We start from the raw sequence: 21946 nt of genomic DNA, 5'->3' as shown, positions 1-21946 counted from the left end.
TAGCGACCGATGAATCACTCCCAAACATTCGTGGCGTTTACTATAACTACTAATTTTAAGGATATGTACCTACTAATAAACTACAATGGATAAAACACATTTAAGTTGTATAGTTTGTAAAAAATACACTAGTGATAAAGTGATTATTTCTGAAGGCAGACGAGAAAAATACAAACAATTTTTAAAATTGTTCCAACATCAGGCCTAAAATTCAAAGAAGTGCTTTTACCAGAAAATGTATCCACGATAAAAGGGTACCATACACAGTGCTACAGGAATTTTTCAGTTGTTATGAAGAAACAGACATTGAAATCCTCAAATACACTTCCTAAACCATCAACATCTTCATTCATTTTCAAAAATAATATAGAAAACGCTTATTTTATAAGAGTTTATTTTATAAGTTTTTAGTAAAACTGGAAGTGTGGAAAACAATGATCTGTATTTTAGGCGACCCTTTTTTTTCTTATCTGACTTCTGTGTTTTGTCAGACTTTTATTATACATTATTGCCACAATTGACACATTTTTTAAGACTGTAACAAAAAAAAATTCAAATAAAAGTTGTTTCAATTTTAGTTTCTATTGATTTAAATTTGATTTTTTTTTGTGAATCAATAATTTGGCTATAATTTCTAAAGTTACAATTAAAATTATCAGAGAATTGATTCTGAATGTTAATATTATAATTATGACGAAATATTGTTTTTTTTTAAACTCGACTTTGTGCAACAGATGATGATAGCATATAAAAAGTGTAAAAGTAAAAAATAAACAGTGTAAAATACTCTGTTACGTCAGCCGCGTCTGCTGCCGACGAGTCTCAATAAACTATCTTTCTCGCGCTTATAGATTTAAGACTTTTTTGTCGCGCTGATTTAAAATCTCTATTCGCGTCAAGCAAGTATTAAAAACCGTTGAATTTGTCTGGCAATTAAGAAATATTTTTTAATATATATTATCTAATAAGCACGCTGTAAAAATTTTAGAATGCCTAAAGTATATTTTCGAGGTATAATAATTAAACATATTTGGGATGGTCGGGTTACACTTTAAATCCGAAAAAAAAGTCTGTCATACTTATTTCTGGATTAAATAGATGCTAAAATTTAAGAATAAATAAATTTCAAGTTGCCTAAAGGATAGTTTTTGGATTTATTTTTTTGCAAATATAAGGGGTTGGGGTTGCGCAGTAGCAAAATACCCGCAAACCCCTAGCCCGACTTAGGATTATGGGTTCACCAGTTAATAAACTTTAATTTTTTTTTGTTTTTTTAACTTACCTAAAATATGTTCTCTAAATATGTCGCCAGCTCTCCGGCTACTAGTACTACTGATGCTAAAACAAATTATAATAACGATCGAAAAATTTTAGAAATTTATGTCAACGTCATTTTTTTATTTTCTCGAAAATCTACATGTTTTGTCTTTGTTATTTGTAATAAGTAACGGATTTACAGGGCGTTTCAAAAACATGTGCCCTCTCTCGTGGGGAGATTCCTCGCGTAAAATGGTAACCCATATGCACGTCCCTGTTGAAGCTGTCGACAATGTTTTATAATTAAAATATGCAGCACTTATAGTAATTTTTACTCAAAATTTCATTCAAATCACTAAAAGCACTTGGAAGAAAATAATACGAAATCGAAAAAAATGAAGACTTTAACCCTTGTAGCTACAAAACAAAGCATAATCGGGCTTATGTTGATATAAAAATAAATCTTATTTTTACATGGGGAATCTCCCCACACGAGATGGCACATGTTTTTGAAACAGCCTGTATAACGTAAACAATTTCTGGTATGAATACATTTATTGTTTCAGTGTATAACATCTCTAGCTATGCTGTTCATAAGCGACGTAATGCAACTGATCAACTACTACAGCCAAATTTTATGGTTTTCCGTTGCCGCCAGTATAGCGGGAATGATGATTTTGCGTTACAAGCAGCCCGACTCTCCTAGACCAATACGAGTCAACACCGCCATTCCAGTTATATTTTTGTTAGCTTGTGCATTTTTAATCATATTCCCTATTCCGGAAAACCCATGGAATACCATTATTGGTACAGTCATTACCTTATCAGGTAAGTACATAATATAAGCACAGACTTACTTATATTGCATATATAGCTCTTTCAACAGTAATCAGTCACCTAATTATTTTTTGCCTTATATTTTTAGTGGAGTGCCCAGAGACTTTTACCTCGGAATTCAATTACTGTCAATGTATTAATGTGAAACCTTCTGTATTGTGTTTTATAGATAAAATACTAAAATGTTTACCCATTTTTTTTTCGTTGCTTTTAATTTTTTATTTTAGTAATTTTAGTAAATTCTTAATATTTTGATTTTTTTAATTCTTTTTCTAAGTAAATTTATTGAAATAAATAAATCTAATGTATATTATGCACCTATTCTGCTTATATTCTAATCATTGAAATTTTGATTGAAATTGAGTTATACAGGGTAGCGCGTCATATGCGACGCGGTTTTTGCAAGTTTGCAAATTTTCTGAGCTTATGTAGAATTTTTTTTTTAGAATTTAGAATGAGTGGGAGGGGGGTTAATCACTTCGACCTTACAGATCCATTGTGTCCCCCTTTCTTGAATCATAACTCATCATACAGTCCCAGGGCTTTGACAAAAGCCAGTATCTGGGACGGTTTTATAGAGGGTAGTTCTCCATCTCCAATATCAGTCGTACCAAAATTCATGGCACGAGTGGTTGTCGTCTCGGCGCACTCAGTGATGAGGTTGAGCTTATGTTTTGTGAGCTTATGTAAGTCAATTTAAAGTATTCTCTAAAATTATGTTCTACAGAGTGTCCCCAAAAAAAGTTACACATCAAAGTTATGTTTTTTGTAATGGAACACCCTATATATTATTTGATTTTTGGATTCTAGTAAAAAAATAAAGGTTTGTTTCATTAGAAAATTATATGACTAAAATGTATAGTTTTTGAAATACATTCACCGGCACGAAAAATGGGCACCTTAAAACTTTGATGTATTTTAAAAGATAATTATTTTATTTTAATGGACCGATTTTGATGATTTTTTAAGCAGTGTGTTGCCAAATTATTTGACTTCTTACTATCTTTTTCTAAATTAAAAATGAAACTCCCCATCTGTTAATTATACGAGGAAAAACAAAATGTTGATATTTTTTATGAAAGTTTGAAACGCCCTGTGAAATATGTTAAAACAGCAAGAAATTTAAAAATTATTTTATCATCTATCTAGATACATCCTTTCTCGATGGTTTGTTTTTGGTTTATCTCATTAGCTTTATTTTTGTTGGAAATATTCGGTTTTAAAGAAAGCACTAACATTTTTCGTAATTTTTACATTAAGACCATGCCTTTGCTTTTGGGCCTAGTCAACACATCTAAATAGTAAGTTCTGGTCCCGAAGCAGGCCTTCTTGACATAAAATTTGCTTCGTTTAATCTTCTTCTTGTAGTCCATTAGTTAATATGTACGGTTCCTAAGTGCAATTCATTATCAATTTGAAAAGCTGGCAAACGGCGCGGCGGTTTCTTAGCGATAAACTTTCAATAAGTCGATCGTCTCGATTAGAAGTTCTCATACGAAGGTTTCTGGACGTCTATATTGACGTCCTCATGGACGTGGTCATAATTCAAAGACCATTTAATATACTCTATGGTAGTAAGGTATTTTTGGAACCAGAATTTTATAGCAAATTCACTAAACTCGAATAAATAAATGATATATATATTTGACTCATCCTGTATATCTATATAAATATATATATTGAAATGTGAACTACCATTAAACATATATATATATATATATATATATATATATATGACTCATCCTGTATAGCTATAAAAATATTTTTGAAATGTGAACTACCATTAAACATATATTTTGTAAAAGGTTTGGAGTGAAAATCTCAAATAGGAATCCTGATACAGAGCTTTTCTGGAAAACGGAGCCATCTTGTATGTAGGCAATTGTATATGTGTGTGTTTATTTAAATACTAAAGTGAAAGCAACGAATTTAAATAGGTAAACTTTGTCACATATCTTATATACAATGCTTGCAATTATATAACAATACAATGCAAAAAGTTTTATAAAAATTCGTTCACAGTAAATGAATTCCGAGGTTTGTATCTCATAAGGGCTTAAAGCACTCCAGTTTACTATAACTTTTACTTTTTTTACTTATACTTTACTATCACCCTTATATATTTTTAAATTTTTTCAGATAAGAAAACGAGATTTGGTATTTTAGTATATCACACAAATTAAGATTGATTGACGTACTCAATTGTTTTTGGTTACTTCCTGTTTCACCGGAAATTACTACAACTTTCGATTTTTAAATGGTACCTTCGGTATATTTCTACTTTATTCGATCGAAAATGACACTCTGAATAGAATCACATGTTGTATGTCAACTTTTGATATTTTCGCTTAAAATCAAATCTTATTTTAAAAATGGCTGTGTCAAAAACACTAATTTTTAATCAAGGAGCCTTGGAAAAATAATTTTCATCGTCTAATGTTTTTTGCGTCTTATTCTGGCCGGTTAAAAGATGCCCAAGTAGTATTTTTAATCATATCTCAAGTTTTTCATATGGAACAATGATGGCTTATTAGCATATTAGAAAATGCATTCTTTAGCGAATAATTTGATCCCACATACTTGGTATTTCGAGTCAAATTGTCGTTACGAACCTCATGTTACAATTTCAAATAAACCATATGCTCATATGTCAAAGGTTGACATAGGATATGCCATTCTATTCAAAGTGTAAGTTTCTATCGAATAAAGTAGAAATATATCTAGGGTGCCATTTAAAAATCAAAAGTTGTAGTTATTTCCGGTGAAACAGGAAGTACCAAAAACAACTGAACACGTCATCAATCCCAATTTAAGTCATATACTAACATACGACATCGTTTTTTCATCTGAAAAAATTAAAAAGTTATAGGGGTGAGCACTTTTGAGAGGCACCCCGTATAAAACTGTTTTTCGTATCTTCGTCAATAAAAACTAAAAATGCACACTCAGATTTGTCCTTGCCTTCTTTTAGTTTCTGACACTTTCTGACTTTCTGAAATACAGGGCGAATTTTAAAATGGTGCATTTTCCGATCCCCTTCTAATCTTGGTTATTTTATAAATTATAGAGAATTGGCGTAACTATAATAGTTTTTCTCTGGGAGCTGTCATTTTCGAAATATGACTCGAACATATGTTTTCTTAAAGGGAACACCCTGTATACTATTTTGTTTGTCTTGTTATGAGCTTTTTAAAAATATAATGTACCCTATACTTATTTTTCTAGATATTGTAAAAAATGCACTATTTAACATAAATCAGCTTAGTTTAAAAGAGCGTTATTATTTTATTTAATTTAACCAGATAATTTTGCCTTTCTATTGTATATAATAATAGCTCCCGTATATAGCGTTTAATTACCTCAGGATTGTGAATCCCAAGTACTCATTTAAGGCTGAGTCGACCTAGGTACCCAAACTATTTTTATTTTAATAAAAATAGTCGGCCGATGAAATGCCGGGTGTAGGATTCGAACCCACTACCTTGAGATTGGTAGACGAGAGACTTGTGTCTAGTCCCAGCAAGGCAACTATTAAACTTGACCAATCTCGTTAGAGTTTTTGACAAAAGCGGATGCAGAACAGCTGTGGCGTACTATATAATTTATTACAAACAAATAAAACAAAATCAATGAATATCTAAAAAACAAATATAAATTAGTAAAAATCAACCAACCCCACCAAATAACCAACGAATTAACACTCTCCAAATAACCACGCTAACTAAAGCTTAATAGTTGCCTTGCTGGGGCTAGACACAATTGACGAGAGCCTGTACCTCTCCGCCACCCCGGGCACTTCCATTGTGTTATCTTAATAAACTGCACTACGAACTGAACTTGTGCAGCTTTTGGATAACAAACTGTCAATCAGACTTATTGATATTTTTTATGTACGTGTGCAACAATTTTACACGAGTTATAATTCGTTATAACTCAAGAAAGGGAGTCAGAGAGAAAAAACACACAATAGATCTGTAAGGTCGCGGTGATTAACTCCCCTCCTAAACATTCTACATTCTACAACAATTTTACACACAGCATGGAATAACCAATGACCGCAATTAGATGTGGAATAAATTATTCGATTGTTTTGATTACCTAATTACCTAATTTAAACTTTTTGTTTATGAAAATAATATAGATTATATTTTGGAAATAAAAAACAATATACAGGGTATCCTATTTAAAAAGTTTGGGTCATATTTAAAGAATAGCAGTTAAGAGCAGAAATAGCGAAAATATAGTTACGCCACCGAATTCTACGTGAAAAACTATGGGACTCAGTTTTAACTTTTTCGTTAAGTTTCCACACTCCATAGTTAAGTTATAAGATAATCGAGATACGAAGGGAATGGAAAAACAATTTCAAATTCCCCTTTGTTTCAGGAACTAAGGGGGCTAGGACAAATCTGTGTGTAGCATGTTTAGTTTCATAAATAATTACGACAGTAACGTACACGCCGCATCTTTCGACCTGTACTCGAGAAACCTGGTAAAATACACGAAAATGGGACACCCTCTATATTAATTATGGGAAATTAAAATTACATGTTTTGTAAACAAAAAAAAAATATTTAATATATTTATCGTATTTCAGGTGTACCTGTGTATTACCTGTGCATTAAATGGAAACGAAAACCTGCCAGATTCACCTATGCAACTGAAAAGATTACTCATTTTTTCCAACAAGTATTAGAACTGACGTCTCAAGAAGCTACACAGAGGTTGTCTGAGAAATGAATCGCGCAACAACTAAACTAAGTTATTTATTTATACTTTTTTTTAACCTGTATGAAATTATATATACATTGTACACTAAGATAACGCCAAAAGACTTAAAGCAGTTTTATAAATTTCATGTTTTTTTTTTTGGAAAATAGTGCGATCTCAAATATTTACATTCAATTTTTCTATCTGTATTATATACATATACCTATATAAAAAAGAAACATGACCAAATGTAGAATCAAAATATATAAAAAATATATATACAAAGCATTATTTATTTTTTATTAAAACAGCTAATAAAAATCTACAACATTTTCTTTTTTATTCCTATTTTTAACATATATTATTTCATAGACGTTATTAAAGGTTGTGCAGTCCTGTGCAGTCAGTCAGGGGAAATTTCGACAGATGACATCGAAAAAAGACAGTAAACAAGTACAATTTACGTGAATTAAAATGACAGACACCACAACCGCCCTCTTTAAGGTTGATTCAGTTGTGGATTCAGAATAAAATTCATTATTGAAGAGGAAACAAAATAATTTTGGGTTGTTTTTTATTAATCAAATATATTTTTAAATGCCTAATATTATTATACAGGGTGTCCCAGAAATAAGTGCAAGTATTTTAAGGGGTGGTAGATCTTTATAAAAGAAACATAATTTCTCTTTATCGTTTTTCAAATAAGTCCAAAATAACGGAGTTATTTTAAAAATTCCAAAAATTATTTTTTGCTAAAATTATGAGGACCACTAGTACTCTTCTGGACTTTCTTTCTTGTAAATGTTGCCATATTATGTAGAAATAATGTTTTTAACAAAAATCTAAAAAAAATCCCAAAAAAAATTCAAAAAATTTCGAATTTTTTTTTCGCAAAGAAAACCTCATAGCACAGAATATCTAGCTACGCGTAGCTAGATATTCTGTGCTCATAGGCGTGTTGCTGAGGTTGAACTATACTACCAGTTAAAATACTTGCACTTATTTCTGGAACACCCCGTATTTTGTAAAATATGATTAATTTCAAATATTTTGATTAATTTTAAATAAAATATTTTGGCGCATAGATGTTTTATGCAGGGTCCAGACCAAGCACACAAGACAGAAACATTCATGTTTTACGACAAAACTGCGACAAATCCAATAAATTTCTGCGACATTTTTGTCTCATTTTTGGTTTGTTTCAAAATTCGGAGACTTTTCAGTGTCTCGTATCGAGTCGGTAAAGATCAAAGTGTCGATGTTTTGTTCGTATATTTTACGACAAGTTGTCGGCGCAGTGTGAATGGCGTGTGCTGGCAACAGTAGGAGACCAGTGAAATTACACATGGTTAATGAAACTAATTCGCAACAACTAAACTTTTGACTTTGTTGTACTTTTGTCCTTGCGCTGGACCCGGCATTAGAAGTGTCTCAGCAGAATGACAAAAATGTATACAAGTATATATAAAAAAACTTGAGAAACAGAATCAAAATGCGGAAGAGTTTATAGAATCAATGAATGATATGGCATTCCCATAATAAAGAAAATAAATAATGAATGAGAGTTAATGAATTGAAATAAATGTGGCATGAAAATGAATAAAAATATACAATTCTATACAGGCATTAGAACAGAAAATAGAAAAATAATATCAGCTTTTAATGATGATGAAGTAATTGAAATATTTTAAAGCGAAAAAAACATAGAAAATATGCAAAATAATGGATACTTACATTTTCAGAAGGTTAAGCAAGCCTTAAGAAACTCAATACAGTAAAATAGTGTACAGAAAAATCACATTTTGTATCTAAAAATCAGAAAATTTGTAAGAGCCACATATAAGAACACCTTATTAACAACGGAAAATGTCGCTCTGTCAACGTTGTCAGAATGTAAACAGCAGTAAAATAAATTAACCATTTTTTATATAAATATAAAACACCGTGTCTTCAGAAATATTATTTATTCTACTAAAATTATGTTTATATTATGTGTTTATTGGATTTATCATTATTTTGTAACGATTCAATTCGTTTTATACTTATAAAAATATTGATTTAGATTAGTTTCAGTAATTCTGTAATATCTTGGCAACACAGGCGTAAAAATTAAATGACATTCGGAACTGACCAATCACAATCCATTACTAAAAATAAAAAATAATTCTTGTGAAACTTTAAAAAAATGTAATGTTTCCTTTATATATTTTATTAGGAAAAGAGATATAAAGCTTTATAAACATTTCTATAAGCTTGTATTTTCGATTAAATTAAATTAACATACAATGTAACATCAACGCATGTGTCGCACCTATGAGTAAATGCAGCAAATAGATGCCTCAAGGTCAGCCACTTAAAATATGTCCATAAATATGACTTAAAACCATAGATATAGAAGTCAAAGAGTAAATCTTATCATCATCTAATCACCTCTTTCGCCATCGTGCTCTAACCGGCACCAGCTAGTTCTTTTACTTTTAAATATCAAAAATTAAAACCATAATGTGATTAAGCTCTACTACAGTTCTATAAGGGTTCTAGAAAACTGTTTAAAAGCTTCTAATCTAATCATATTCTTGTATGAATATATAAAGGTCATATATAATCAATATAATATATGATCGATATGATTACAAAAAAAATGTTGGCTGCTTTGTTTTTTTGACATTTTCAAACTTTTATTCTGTGCTTCTCTGATTTTTGACTTTTGTCATGTCACTTGTCAAAGTCTTTCTTTATTAAATAGATTTGCAATGGGTGAGTATGGCTAGATATGTGATTAAAAATAAGTAATCATCCAGTTAAAACTTTTTCACTTTTTTAAAATAAATGTATTGCCGGGTTAGTTAAATATATATGCAAAAAAATTCATTTATATTTTTTGCTTAAGATTCATACTTTTCCTTAAAAATTTACAAAAATATAACCTAGAATGTTACTTATGGTAAATTTTGAGTTTTCTAATGATGATATTTTGTTTTAATGTCCGATGTGTTGTGCTGACGACTCCTAACATCCCACAGCGATCTGAATTAATTGTTTTTATTTACATTTGCTTTACGTTATTACGAGTTTTGTTATTAAAGTTTTATATACTTTTTAGGTATCAGTCGAGACCATTGGCATAAAAGGAGGGCCACCGGAGGCAAAAGGAAGCCTCTCCGTAAGAAGAGGAAGTTCGAATTAGGTCGCCCAGCGGCTAATACGAAACTAGGAGCTAGCAGAAGAGTTCACTATGTAAGAACTCGAGGGGGCAACCTTAAATACAGAGCCTTAAGGCTGACCCATGGCAACTGGGCTTGGGGTAGTGAAAGTATCACCCGAGAAAGCCGTATTATCGATGTCGTTTATAATGCAAGTAACAATGAATTAGTACGTACAAAAACATTGGTCAAGAATGCCATTGTAGTTGTTGATGCCACACCATTCAGACAGTGGTATGAAGGTCATTACATTCTACCGCTAGGACGTAAGAAGGGTGCTAAATTGGTAAGTTTTTTATATAATATAATGTCTATAAAACAAGAATTATGTTAAAATGTGTGTCATGTACAAATGATTTGATTAGGCAGGCTATGTTTTGACTTATATATTATGTGTATATAGAAAAATAAAATATAAATTTGTATTATCTGTCAAGTGTTGTAAATTGCTTAAGAATTTATTTTTGGAGAATGTTCCCTGAGAATTAATGAGTGAATGTTGAGAATTTAATATTAGCCCAAAGAAATTTGGAAAATCAATCCATTACATTTTTAAAATTTATTCTTCAAAGCAGGGCCATCATAAAACAAGTAGAAAATTTTGAGAACAAAAAGAAGAAAAAATTGTAAAGAAATAGGGGTAATGGTGTGGATCCGGTGGCTGACCTTGAAACGAGTTTTTGCTGCATATAGTCACAGACACTACGCATGCGCACATCTTCGATGTTGCCAGATTGTGAGTTATTTTGGAATTATTTTCAATAGAAAACAAATATGTGCTTTTCAGTGTTTTTTTGTCAATATATACCGTATGATCGAAAAAACGGCGTCCAGTTGTCTGGGAAATGACGATTGAGAACATTTCCATAAAATGACAGCGATCTTCATTTCATAGTCATTGCTGACGCTATTTTTTTTTTCAATCATAGTACGCGGTATATTATTTTAATATTTCGCACAACACGTGAACGCTTATTATGTATTTTCAGTCAATAAAATTATATAGAAATAAAACTCTAGATTACTATCTAGATTATTGCTACGTTTAAAAAGTGCTTCATTAAAAATTCGGGAAATTAAAAGGGATGTGTCCAAATTTTTTCTTTTTTTTTTAATTTTTAAATGCTGTAGCTCCATGTCATGTTCATAATAGATTTTTTTTTAACATTCCATCAAAACTACGGAGGCCTTGAAAGGCCTTTTAGCCTCCGTAATTAAAATTGTAGAATCAGCTTCAACAACATTAACAGTTACCTTGTTTAATTCTGCTTATACATATATTGCATTAATTTTTCTGCTACATTAAGATTTCTCTATTCTTACACCTAATTTATGTGATTTTCTTAGCATATATGATTTATAAACCATATTTTTCCTAATGGAAGGATGAATAGGATATGCAAAATTAAGATATTTTAACATTTATTTTCCAGACCAAGCATAATATAGTATTAAGATGAAGACATAACAAATATTATAAGAAAGATCTTAATATAAATCACAAACTAAGTCTTAATTTAGTCTTGTATTTCTATTATTATTATTATTCTTATAAAACTAATAAGATCAAAACTCAACCTTCACCATATTGTCAAGATTTGGCATTATAGGAAACAAGAAATTACAGTAAATTAAGAAAAGAATAACAAAGTACACGATATTAAATACTGTAATGTATTTTACGATACAAACCATCTCCCTTCTAAAGAGAAAAAGATAAAACATAAAGCTTATTTTAGTCTTATCAACACACTCTTCGATAAAATCCACTAACTTGATATCTATGCTTGATATTTTTAAGAAATTATGATACAAACATTAATTATAATCAAAGTATATTATATTAGTAACATTATATAATAGGTAAAATGTTACCTCTATCTCCGATTGACGTTTATTGTTCTATAATAAGACCCGTCATGGTAGTACTTCAAAACATCAATACATGCATATAATCAAAAATATTGTTGCCTGTAAATAACTAGAAATTAAATAACTTGAAAGAAATAAAATAATTCTAATAAGTTTAAAACCATTAAGAAAAAATCCGTAAATGATAAATTTTAATTCTAATGTAAACATATAAATAAATGTTATTATTAATACAATTTTATATATTATAATACTTTCATTTCACAATCTTCATTATCCTTCTTACCTTAATTTTGGATATCAAGATAAATCTGAAATTATAGAATTTGTATTATTATTGATTAACACGCAAAAAAATTTTTCAACTGCAAATAATTCGAAAATAAACTGCAATTTGGCAACATCGACGATGTGCGCTTGCGTAGTATCGATGATCAAAAGCAGCAAATATGGGCTTCAAGGTCAGCCACCGGATCCACACCTTTACCGAAATAGGTATTCAGGACATGTTATTCTTCGTTCTCGCCATATTTATATTGCAGTGTGTATTATAAATACTATAAGGAAATATGGTGTATTAACTATATTATAAATACTATTTTTGTAAAATGGCTTATGCTATTTAGAATCAAAAATAACAAATATAGGGAACATTCTTGTTTGTACCCATACATGGCTCTTATTAGAGAATGTTCCTGCACAATCATTTTGAATACTCTCAAATGTTCACAAATATTCCCTCTCTACAAATGGGAAAGTTCTCTGTATTACAAACCTATTAATGTTTATAAAATAAGAATGATGTTAAAATGCGTGTCATCTGAAAATGATTTGATTAGACAGGCTATATTCTGACTTATATTGGAGAAGTCTTTAGAAGAAGCAAGAAATTTTGTAGATATGTTTAGTCTCTTAGTGTAACACACCCACCATTTCAATTCTATAGAAGGTTTTTATTCCAATTGTCTTTCATTTCTTCTGTCAAAATTTTATATTTTTTCTCTCTGGACTGATTATACCACTTAGGTATTTTCGGAACGTAAATAGTAAATTTTATTCTCTGTCATTTTTCATTTTAACCACTTCCAATTGAGGACAGCATAAAGTTTATGAAGAAAACTGCTTTTTCTAAAAGGTTTTTCGATAATTATCTTATGTTAAAACTGTAAATGAAATTGACTTAGGTTATTTTTGTTTGTGCAATTTCAGACTGCGGAAGAAGATGCAGCATTTAACAAAAAAAGGAGTAAGAAGATTCAGAAAAAATATGAAACCAGACAGAAAACCGCTAAGGTAGAACCAGCTATCGAAGAACAATTTCACACTGGTAGATTATTAGGTAAGATTAACTTACAGAAGTTATAGATAAATCTACTTAGGCCTTTTACTTACTTACTTTCTCATATCCGGACACTTTAAGTATAGAAGAAATCAATAAAAGTTTGCGTGCATGTCATCGCAAAACACTTTTGTATAGAGGTAAATTGTGCCCAATGAACTTAATTTTGATTCAAAAAATACGTAGTAGATCTATGCCCACGGAATATTGGGACACCCTGTATATAATCACAAGAACCAAATTCTATTTGACATTTGTCAAATTAAAAAAATAGACCAGTTAAATATTCTGGAGCACTCAAGTTTTATTGATTTTTTTATAGAATTTAGTCCTGTACTATGATATGTCATAAAAATTTAAAGACAAGGCATAAGATGACGATTATTTGATTTTTTTGATTATGTACTTGGTTGTTTGTATGCTTTTTATCTTCTAAAAATATCTGGAATTTAGTCCTGTACTATGATATGTCATAAAAATTTAAAGACAAGGCATAAGATAACGATTTGATTTTTTTGATTATGTACTTGGTTGTTTGAATGTTTTTTATCTTCTAAAAATATCCTGTGATGAAAAAACTAAAGCGAGATCAAATTCCAAGTGAAATTGCTTGTTTTAAGTATTCACTTTGTTCAATGACGTGCTTGTCATAGTTACTCTGATTACTAAACATATTACCTAATTGTTATTATTATTCTGTTATTTTTTCTAAAATGTAATATTTTTTTTAGCTTGTATTTCATCGAGACCAGGACAGTGTGGAAGGGCTAGTGGGTATATTTTAGAAGGAAAAGAACTCGAGTTCTACTTGAGAAAGATTAAGTCTAAGAAAGCAAAATAAAAATATAGTGTACAAATAAACTTGTACTTTTAAGATATTTTTAATAATTTACCTGGTTCCTTTTTCCATTAAAATCCATTTCCAACTTTTTCCATTTTGTTTAATAATGACGTGCAAGTTATTTTTTCATAGTGCATAAATATACAATTAGTTGAATTGGTTTATGTGATTTATTAGCAATGAATTTTTGAGTTCAAAAAATTATAAAACAAATTAAATATAATATATTTTTCATCCAGTAATATTTACTGCAATGAATAAAAATTATCCAAATAAAAAATTTTCTGTTATTGAAGGTTTTTACTGTATATTTCAGTGGGTAAATATTAATTTAAGATTAAATAGTATAATCTGTCTGTCGGAAGGTTCCCTGACAGTGACATTTGAGTCATTTCAATTTACAGTTCATAGGCACATTGTATTTTCTGTCATCTGAGTTGTTTTGGGAGACTATACTCTGTTTTTTACATTACAAAAGTATTCACTTTATCACCCTTAAATAATAAATATTCAATAATAATTGATATAATACAGAGTGACGTAGTGTGTTGGGACCGTTTATAGAGTATATTGAAAGCATTTTCAGAGTTATAAAATAGCAAATACTGCATCTTTTAAGTCAATCAATATTTGAATCACATTGTATACAGGGTACTAAAAATTCGAAGTACAAGTTTTGGTATCTCGATAAACATAATAGATACAAATATGTTTAGTTTAGTTTAGTTTTATTTATTAGTAATAACATACAAGAAAAGTATTTTTACAAGTCAAAAAAATATATATATATAAAATGATAAAAATTTAGTTTCTACAGTCTTTTTTTTATTGTTTCTACATTGCATCATTAACACACAAATTTGATAAAATAAAATTTATACAATTAAACAATAGAAAATCATTAAAACCTTAAAATTAAAACAAATATGTATGTCAAATATATGTTATAAATGAACAGATACAACACACAAACACTAACATAGACAAAACAAATGAAATCACAGACTAAAGCTGGAACTGAAGTACTCCTCAAAAGAAAAAAATGCATTAATCATAAGGTAGTTTCTGATTTCTGTTTTGTACTGATTAAAATTAAGAGCCTTAATTCTAGCTGGTACCAGGTTATAAAACTTTATGCTCAAATATCTTGAACATATGGTTAAATTAGGGCAAATATGGTTAAATTAGGGCAAAGCTGCGCTTTGGGATGTTCACGAAGATGCCATCAAAAAAGTTTTAAAAATTTCAAGGCTTGCTGAGTTTTTTGGAAAAAACGCCGCGTTTTGACGCCATTTTTTTTTCAATCCTACGGTATATAATAAACATGATTAAATGCAGAACCAAAAACATAATAATCGATATTTACATATAAGGCATTATTTTTTATTAAAACAGCTAATAAAAATTTACAACTTTTTCTTTTTTCTATTCCTATTCTTAACATTTGTTACTTCATAGAAGTTACTACCTATCTTCTTTCTTTTCTGAGCCCTCTCTTGTGCTCTTTTTTGTTTGCTTGTTAACGATTTTGTAGTATTGTTTACTGGTTGTTTTTTAGTTGTTTTACTACCTTTATTAACTTTTTCCACTTTAAAATCTCCACTTGCTGATACTACATATTCCTTTTCTTCTTCGTACGTTGTATCCATATCTGAGTAAAAACTACTAAAATCTGAGGAATCATCTGAATCATCATCTTTTTCTGTATCTCCGATAGGATATTCAACTTGAGAATTATCTTCATCAATATTCTTATACTCTTCTACAGCCTTATCAACATTTTTAATGGGTTCTAACTCTTTAACATCATTACCTTCATAATCCAAACCGACTTTTATTTTCCTAAAATCTTGTACTATACTGACATTAGTTTCAGTGTTACTCTCTTCTGAAGCATTCAGACCAACTTCAAAGCCAGGTGGACATACAAAGAAAGGTAGTTTTCCCCTTTGCCAATCATTCAAAACCATTTTGGCAACGCTGGAGATATCAGGCTCACCTCCTTTAAGAAGTCTTCCCGAACGCTGTGCCATTTTTTCCAGAAAGTCATTAGGATCGGTCCATTCATTTACCTTATATGTTTTTACTATATATTCCTTTCGAACTCTTTCTAACACTGCTGGAATATAATCTTCAGGGTTGTTTACTAGTTCTACTCGAACAACACCTTTTAAAACTTTCTCTGTGTCTGTTTCTGCTGACGGATAAACTACACCTGGACAATCGATTAAATAAATTCTTCTCATTAATGTAATGTATTGCCATATTTTTGTTTCTCCAGCAATTGGTGCTACTTTACATACTTTCTTACTTCTAAGTGTATTAATAATGGAAGATTTTCCAACATTTGGGTATCCAATAAATCCAACAGATATCTGTTTTTTGTCAACATGAAGTTTAGCTAAAATATAAAGAGTTTGTAAATCAATGTAACTTTACAAGCATAGCAAAAAATCTTACCAAACTGTCTTAGTAAATTAATTAATGATCCTTTCCCAAAGGGATGAGTTAAACTGGCATGAAATGCAACTGTTGGATATTCTTTGCTTAAAAGAGCAACCCATCGCTGAGTCACCCAAGTAGGCACAAGATCAACTTTATTTAAAATAAAAATAAGATGCTTGTACGGCTTTTCTGTTTTAAGATAGTTTTCTAAATAAGCAGATCTTGTTCCCATTGGGTCTCTTGCATCTAGTGTTTGTAATAAGACGTCAGAACTATCTACTACTTTATATAATTCATTCCAAATTCTTTTGGATTGACCAGCACCCATTACCCAATCTCTAGGCAAATCTTTAATTCCCTCATTATCTCTAACTATATTGGAATCTTTTTCGTTGCTATATGTTTTTTCTTTTTCTTGAGCTAGCTCGGATAACTCTTCTAGTCCTCTAACACTTAAGTTTGGCCTTTTTCGACTTTTCTTTGGTCCAAAAACGCTGTCAAAACTCTCAGTATCAAGTAAATGAACCCTTGCATATTTTGCCTTTTCATTTAACAGTGTAACTGGCAAAGTGGTAGGTTTCAATACTATTTGATATGGATTTTTTACAGCTGCTCCTAATTCCGTTTGAAATTTCTGTAAAGCATTCTGAGATATTACACGACTATTTCCAAACCATTTTTGATTAGGCTCGACCCGAGCCTGAGTTCCTTGAGGAAGTTTTCCTTGAAACGGTGCTGGAGTAAGGATGTTACCTTTTTTGTCCCTTTTCGCTTTGAAATTTCTGTACATTTGCAACCGCTTTATAGTCCCTTTTGTTCGAGGTTTTGCTACTCCCTTCAAACCATCTTTAGACCTTTCTGGATTCATTGAATGTCCAGATTTATTAAAGCCCTGTTTTCGAGGGGCGCCCCCCGTACTGCTGACTTTCGGCATCTAAAAGAATATTCTATAAATATACAGCATTATGTCCAAATAAATTTACCTTTGAAATCAAACAAATTTCTTTTATAAGAATTAAATAAATAAAAATTCTTCACGTGTAATCACAGAATTTAAAATTTTTGACAAACAAAAGTTAGGTTATTGATTAATTCTTCTGAGTCCATGGCCACAAGTATAGCCACAACTACTCAAGGGGAGTCTAAATTCTACGTTTCCATATTTCTAAAAGAAGAAAACGAATTTCCTGCCAATCTTAAGGTGGGTTCATACAGCCAAATAAAATAAAATAAGAATAAAATAAAATAAGAAATAAGGAATTCTTATTTGTGTGCGTTCATACAGTCAAATAAAATAAAATAAGAAATATATATTTGCTCATGCGCAGTACGATGAGGCTGGATAAAAGTTAACTTTTACGATTGTTTATAGTAATTTTACTATTTATAGTATATTTATTTATTCGTTGCCTACTATATTATACATTTTACTTATGTGAAATTATAAAATAAATTAAATCCAAACTGAAAATATTTGTAGGTTAGAATGAAGCGTGCGCAAAGCCGTTTTCACATAAAATAAAACAAGAAGTTAAAAGATAAAGACTTCTTATTTTATTTGTTATTTTATTTGGCTGTATGAACGCATGTACGGTATCCCATATAACCAACTTTCTTATTTTATTTTATTCTTATTTTATTTTATTTGGCTGTATGAACCCACCATAAGAATAAAATAAAATAAGAAATAAGGAATTCTTATTTGTGTGCGTTCATACAGGCAAATAAAATAAAATAAGAAATATATATTTGCTCATGCGCAGTACGATGAGGCTGGATAAAAGTTAACTTTTACGATTGTTTATAGTAATTTTACTATTTATAGTATATTTATTTATTCGTTGCCTACTATATTATACATTTTACTTATGTGAAATTAAAAAATAAATTAAATCCAAACTGAAAATATTTGTAGGTTAGAATCTTAGATTAAGAATTAAAAGTTAGAATTAAGCGTGCGCAAAGCCGTTTTCACATAAAATAAAACAAGAAGATATTAAAAGATAAAGACTTTTTATTTTATTTGTTATTTTATTTGGCTGTATGAACGCATGTATGGTATCCCATATAACCAACTTTCTTATTTTATTTTATTTTATTCTTATTTTATTTTATTTGGCTGTATGAACCCACCATTATATTTGGCGCCAAATTAAATAATCGCAGTACCGCAAGCAAGAAGAATTTACCTTAAAAAGGTAAAATGATGGAAATATGGTTGATTTATACTTCGAATACTAGAATCGTTATCACATCCTTAATATTAAATATATGAGAACTTTTCAGAACACTGTTTTTTTATTTATTTACTGTTATCACCGCGCGTTTTAAGTAATAAACCAATTTAAAGAAAGCTGTTTTAGTCTTAGGTTTTGGTAGTAACTTTGTGGTAATATGTAATATTATAGGTATAATAGTTAAGCATTATAGGTAGTTAGGAATTTAAGGCAGTCTGCAGGGGGTCTAGACAAACTACAGTGAGTAGTGTTATGTCTAGCTATAGCAATTACAATATGCCCACAAAGGCTATTCCTATTGGTGAATTTCTATTCTTTATTTTGTTCTTAATATTCTCAGATTTCTCGAGAATCGGTAAAATTAAGAATAAAATTTTAAAAAGTAACTGATTTTTTACGACCTATTTTCTATGCGTTAATTATACAATCTGACCGAGAAAAAAAACGACCTCAGCGATGGCTACGAAAGTAGTAGCGCACATTTTTTTTCTCGAAAAATATTCTTATACAGGATGTCCCAGAAATAAGTGCAAGTATTTTAACTGGTAGTATAGTTCAACCCCAGAAACAGGTCTATGAGGGGTTTTTCGCTAAAATTTTTTTTTTTGAAAATTCAGAATTTTTTGAAAAATTCTTTGGATTTTTTTAGTTTTTAGTCAAAAAACCTAATTTCTTGATAATATGGCGACATAGGTAATAGATTAAATTTACAAGAAATAAAATCCAAAAAGATCCAGTGGTTCTCAAAAATTTAGCAAAAAATCTTTTTTTTTGGAAATTTTCAAAGTAAAATAACTCCGTTATTTTGGACTTATTTGAAAAACAATAAAGAGAAAATATGTTTCTTTTATCGAGATCTACCACCCCTTAAAATACTTGCACTTATTTCTGGGATACCTTGTATAGCACTTTAGTAACTTTTACACTAAAAAATTTCATTGGATAGCTAAAAGTAAATTATATTATATCGAAAAAATATTAAGACTATAACCCCCTGTAACTACGAAACAAACGTTGATGTGAAAAATAAATCTTAGTTTTACATGAGGAATCTCTCCACGAGAGATGGCACATGTTTTTTGAAATACCCTGTATAGACTGTAGAATGAGCGAGAGAAAATTTGGACAAACAATATCCAAAAAATAATAGAAATCACAATTTACCTGTGAATTAAAATGACAGACACAACTGTCACTGTCAGGGATGTACTCGTTGGACAGACTATAGTTATTTCCTTAGATTAAGAATAAAAATAGATAGAGCAAGTCATTCATAAATTCACAAAATCGAGGTGCCTACATCGTTTTATCGGTGAGTGCCCCCACTACCATAGTTTATGGACAGCGGGGTAAAGAGGAAAGTGGTAGGGGAGTTTACAGCGGAAGAGCATCAAAACAGAATTTAACCTTGAGATTCATTGATGATAGTAAAGTAAAAGCCAGAGATATAGAAGTAGGTGGTTAGAGGCAAAGATAAAATATTTTTTAATAATAAATTTTAAAAATATGTTCATGCAATAAAACTAATAAATTATTATAAATACATAATAGTATATGCTATAAAATATTTAACAAACACTATAAAAAATTTGTTTATTAAATATTCAATAATTAAAAGTTAGATATAATTAAAAGATATTATACGTATTGTATATCGTATAGTGATTGATAATTGATAAACTAAAATGTTAATGGATCTATTATATAAGATGTCTTGTTATTTAGATAGTATTAATTACAAAAGAAAAATAGATGCATGTGAATAACTATTTTTTATATTAAATATCAGTAGATATTATTTACAATAATAATATAATTAATATAATGTATAATTAAAAAGCACAAAATTCATCTTTTCCTACCTATACCATAAATATATTCGGTAATTTTAAGTGGAAATATTAGCACAAAAACTAAAAAAAAACAATGTTCTGTAGTTTTCAAATTCATATTAGTAAGAGAGTAATATTTTGACCAAACGAATTCTCAGTGTAAGGATATTTACATACCATATAATTTTACATTAATTAGGTATTAATCATAACACGATATTAATAAAAAACACAAGTGTTGTATTTTAATAATATATTTAGGGACTGAGTAAAAAATATAATATATGTATAATATTCTTACATTTACAGGTTCATATTAAATAAAATATTGTAACCTGAAAAAATATATATTTTGTTAAATGCCACTGTAAGGATCCAAGCAGAAACTAATTTCTCATTGGCTTTTTACTTGTTGACATATGTATTTGCATAACAGATAACATAGTTATAGCAAATAGTCTAAAAAAAACGGCGTCAAAGGCGGCTGAGGAATGACGATTGATAATTTAGCGAGGTCAATCTTAAACTACACCATTTAAAAATCATATTTACTTAATGTAAAAATAAATTACAACCTTAGAGCGCCTTTAAAAAATAGTACGAGCCAAGAAAATGACTTCTAGGGCTTGACCTCACTGAAATTATCATATTTTCATTCCCCAGTCGCCTTTGAAGCCGTTTTTTTCTCGATCGTATGGTTTCCTAACTTATTCAATCAATCAATCATTTATTTATTTCCATAAAACAATGTACAATTGTATAGGAATAGTCAATAAATTCTTAAAGCTAACACAAATATATAATACAAAATATAAAAAAACAAACACAACAGATCATAATAAAATTATCATATACGTAGGCCTCATATTATAATTTGCAGGTATTCCTCCACACTATAAAAGTTCATTCCGAACAAATCATTTTTTAAGTAAAAGTCTAGAATATGCGATTCTAATCACTATCATAATTTGTCTCTCAACAAAAGTAATTCTGTAGCTCTGCCTAGGGTTCACATCTCTCACTATTTTGCATAGTAGCATTACGTCAATTTTAAACATGATGTAAAGGACCAATTTCATATGCACTATGTAATTAAAGTAACGACTTCCACACCATGAATATCTTCACTTCCTAAAACAAAATATAAACATGAAGTTGGTGAATATAAATATCTACATTGAGTATACATTGTGAGCAAAATAAAATTGACGATCAATGACATTCACCACATAAATTTACATTTTATAAAATTACATAAATCTTGCTTTCAAAGCCAACCCTAACGCTGTTTTTTTTCGATGGTGAGATCTTATACAACTATAGTGTAATTTTAGTAAAATAATATTAATATAATATATATTATATATATATAT

General features: G+C 29.6%; 2 protein-coding genes across 2 annotated transcripts in view; one reads left to right on the top strand and one right to left on the bottom strand.

The window, feature by feature from the left end:
• The window catches only part of LOC115877531 (Y+L amino acid transporter 2-like), a 63447-nt gene extending 49351 nt beyond the window's left edge, over positions 1-14096 (top strand). Inside the window, exons 8-12 of the mRNA XM_030893756.1 lie at positions 1824-2085; positions 6692-6710; positions 10074-10293; positions 13089-13218; positions 13950-14096. Of these exons, the coding sequence (XP_030749616.1) occupies positions 1824-2085; positions 6692-6710; positions 10074-10293; positions 13089-13218; positions 13950-14059 (741 nt within the window). The 3' untranslated portion in view covers positions 14060-14096. The remainder of the gene's footprint in view (positions 1-1823; positions 2086-6691; positions 6711-10073; positions 10294-13088; positions 13219-13949) is intronic.
• A 1038-nt stretch (positions 14097-15134) lies between these two features.
• On the bottom strand, positions 15135-17600 carry LOC115877530 (nucleolar GTP-binding protein 2). The gene is made up of 3 exons (XM_030893755.1): positions 17488-17600; positions 16520-17438; positions 15135-16460 (listed from the first exon to the last, which is right to left on the bottom strand). The coding sequence occupies exons 2-3, from the start codon at positions 17436-17438 to the stop codon at positions 15466-15468; spliced, it is 1914 nt and encodes a 637-aa protein (XP_030749615.1). The 5' UTR covers positions 17488-17600; the 3' UTR covers positions 15135-15465.
• Between the last annotated feature and the right edge of the window lie 4346 nt (positions 17601-21946).

Source organism: Sitophilus oryzae, unplaced genomic scaffold, assembly GCF_002938485.1.
Source record: "Sitophilus oryzae breed Bouriz unplaced genomic scaffold, Soryzae_2.0 scaffold_1494_pilon_pilon, whole genome shotgun sequence".
Taxonomy (NCBI): Eukaryota; Metazoa; Arthropoda; class Insecta; order Coleoptera; family Curculionidae; genus Sitophilus; species Sitophilus oryzae.
This window is presented reverse-complemented; position numbering and strand designations above follow the sequence as displayed.

Bases quoted from the DNA above. Each gene is read 5' to 3' on its own strand.
- LOC115877530 (XM_030893755.1), bottom strand. From the start codon at position 17,438: ATGCCGAAAGTCAGCAGTACGGGGGGCGCCCCTCGAAAACAGGGCTTT. The intron at 16,461-16,519 runs GTAAGATTTTTT...TTTATATTTTAG, and splicing joins TAATTTACTAAGACAGTTTG to CTAAACTTCATGTTGACAAA.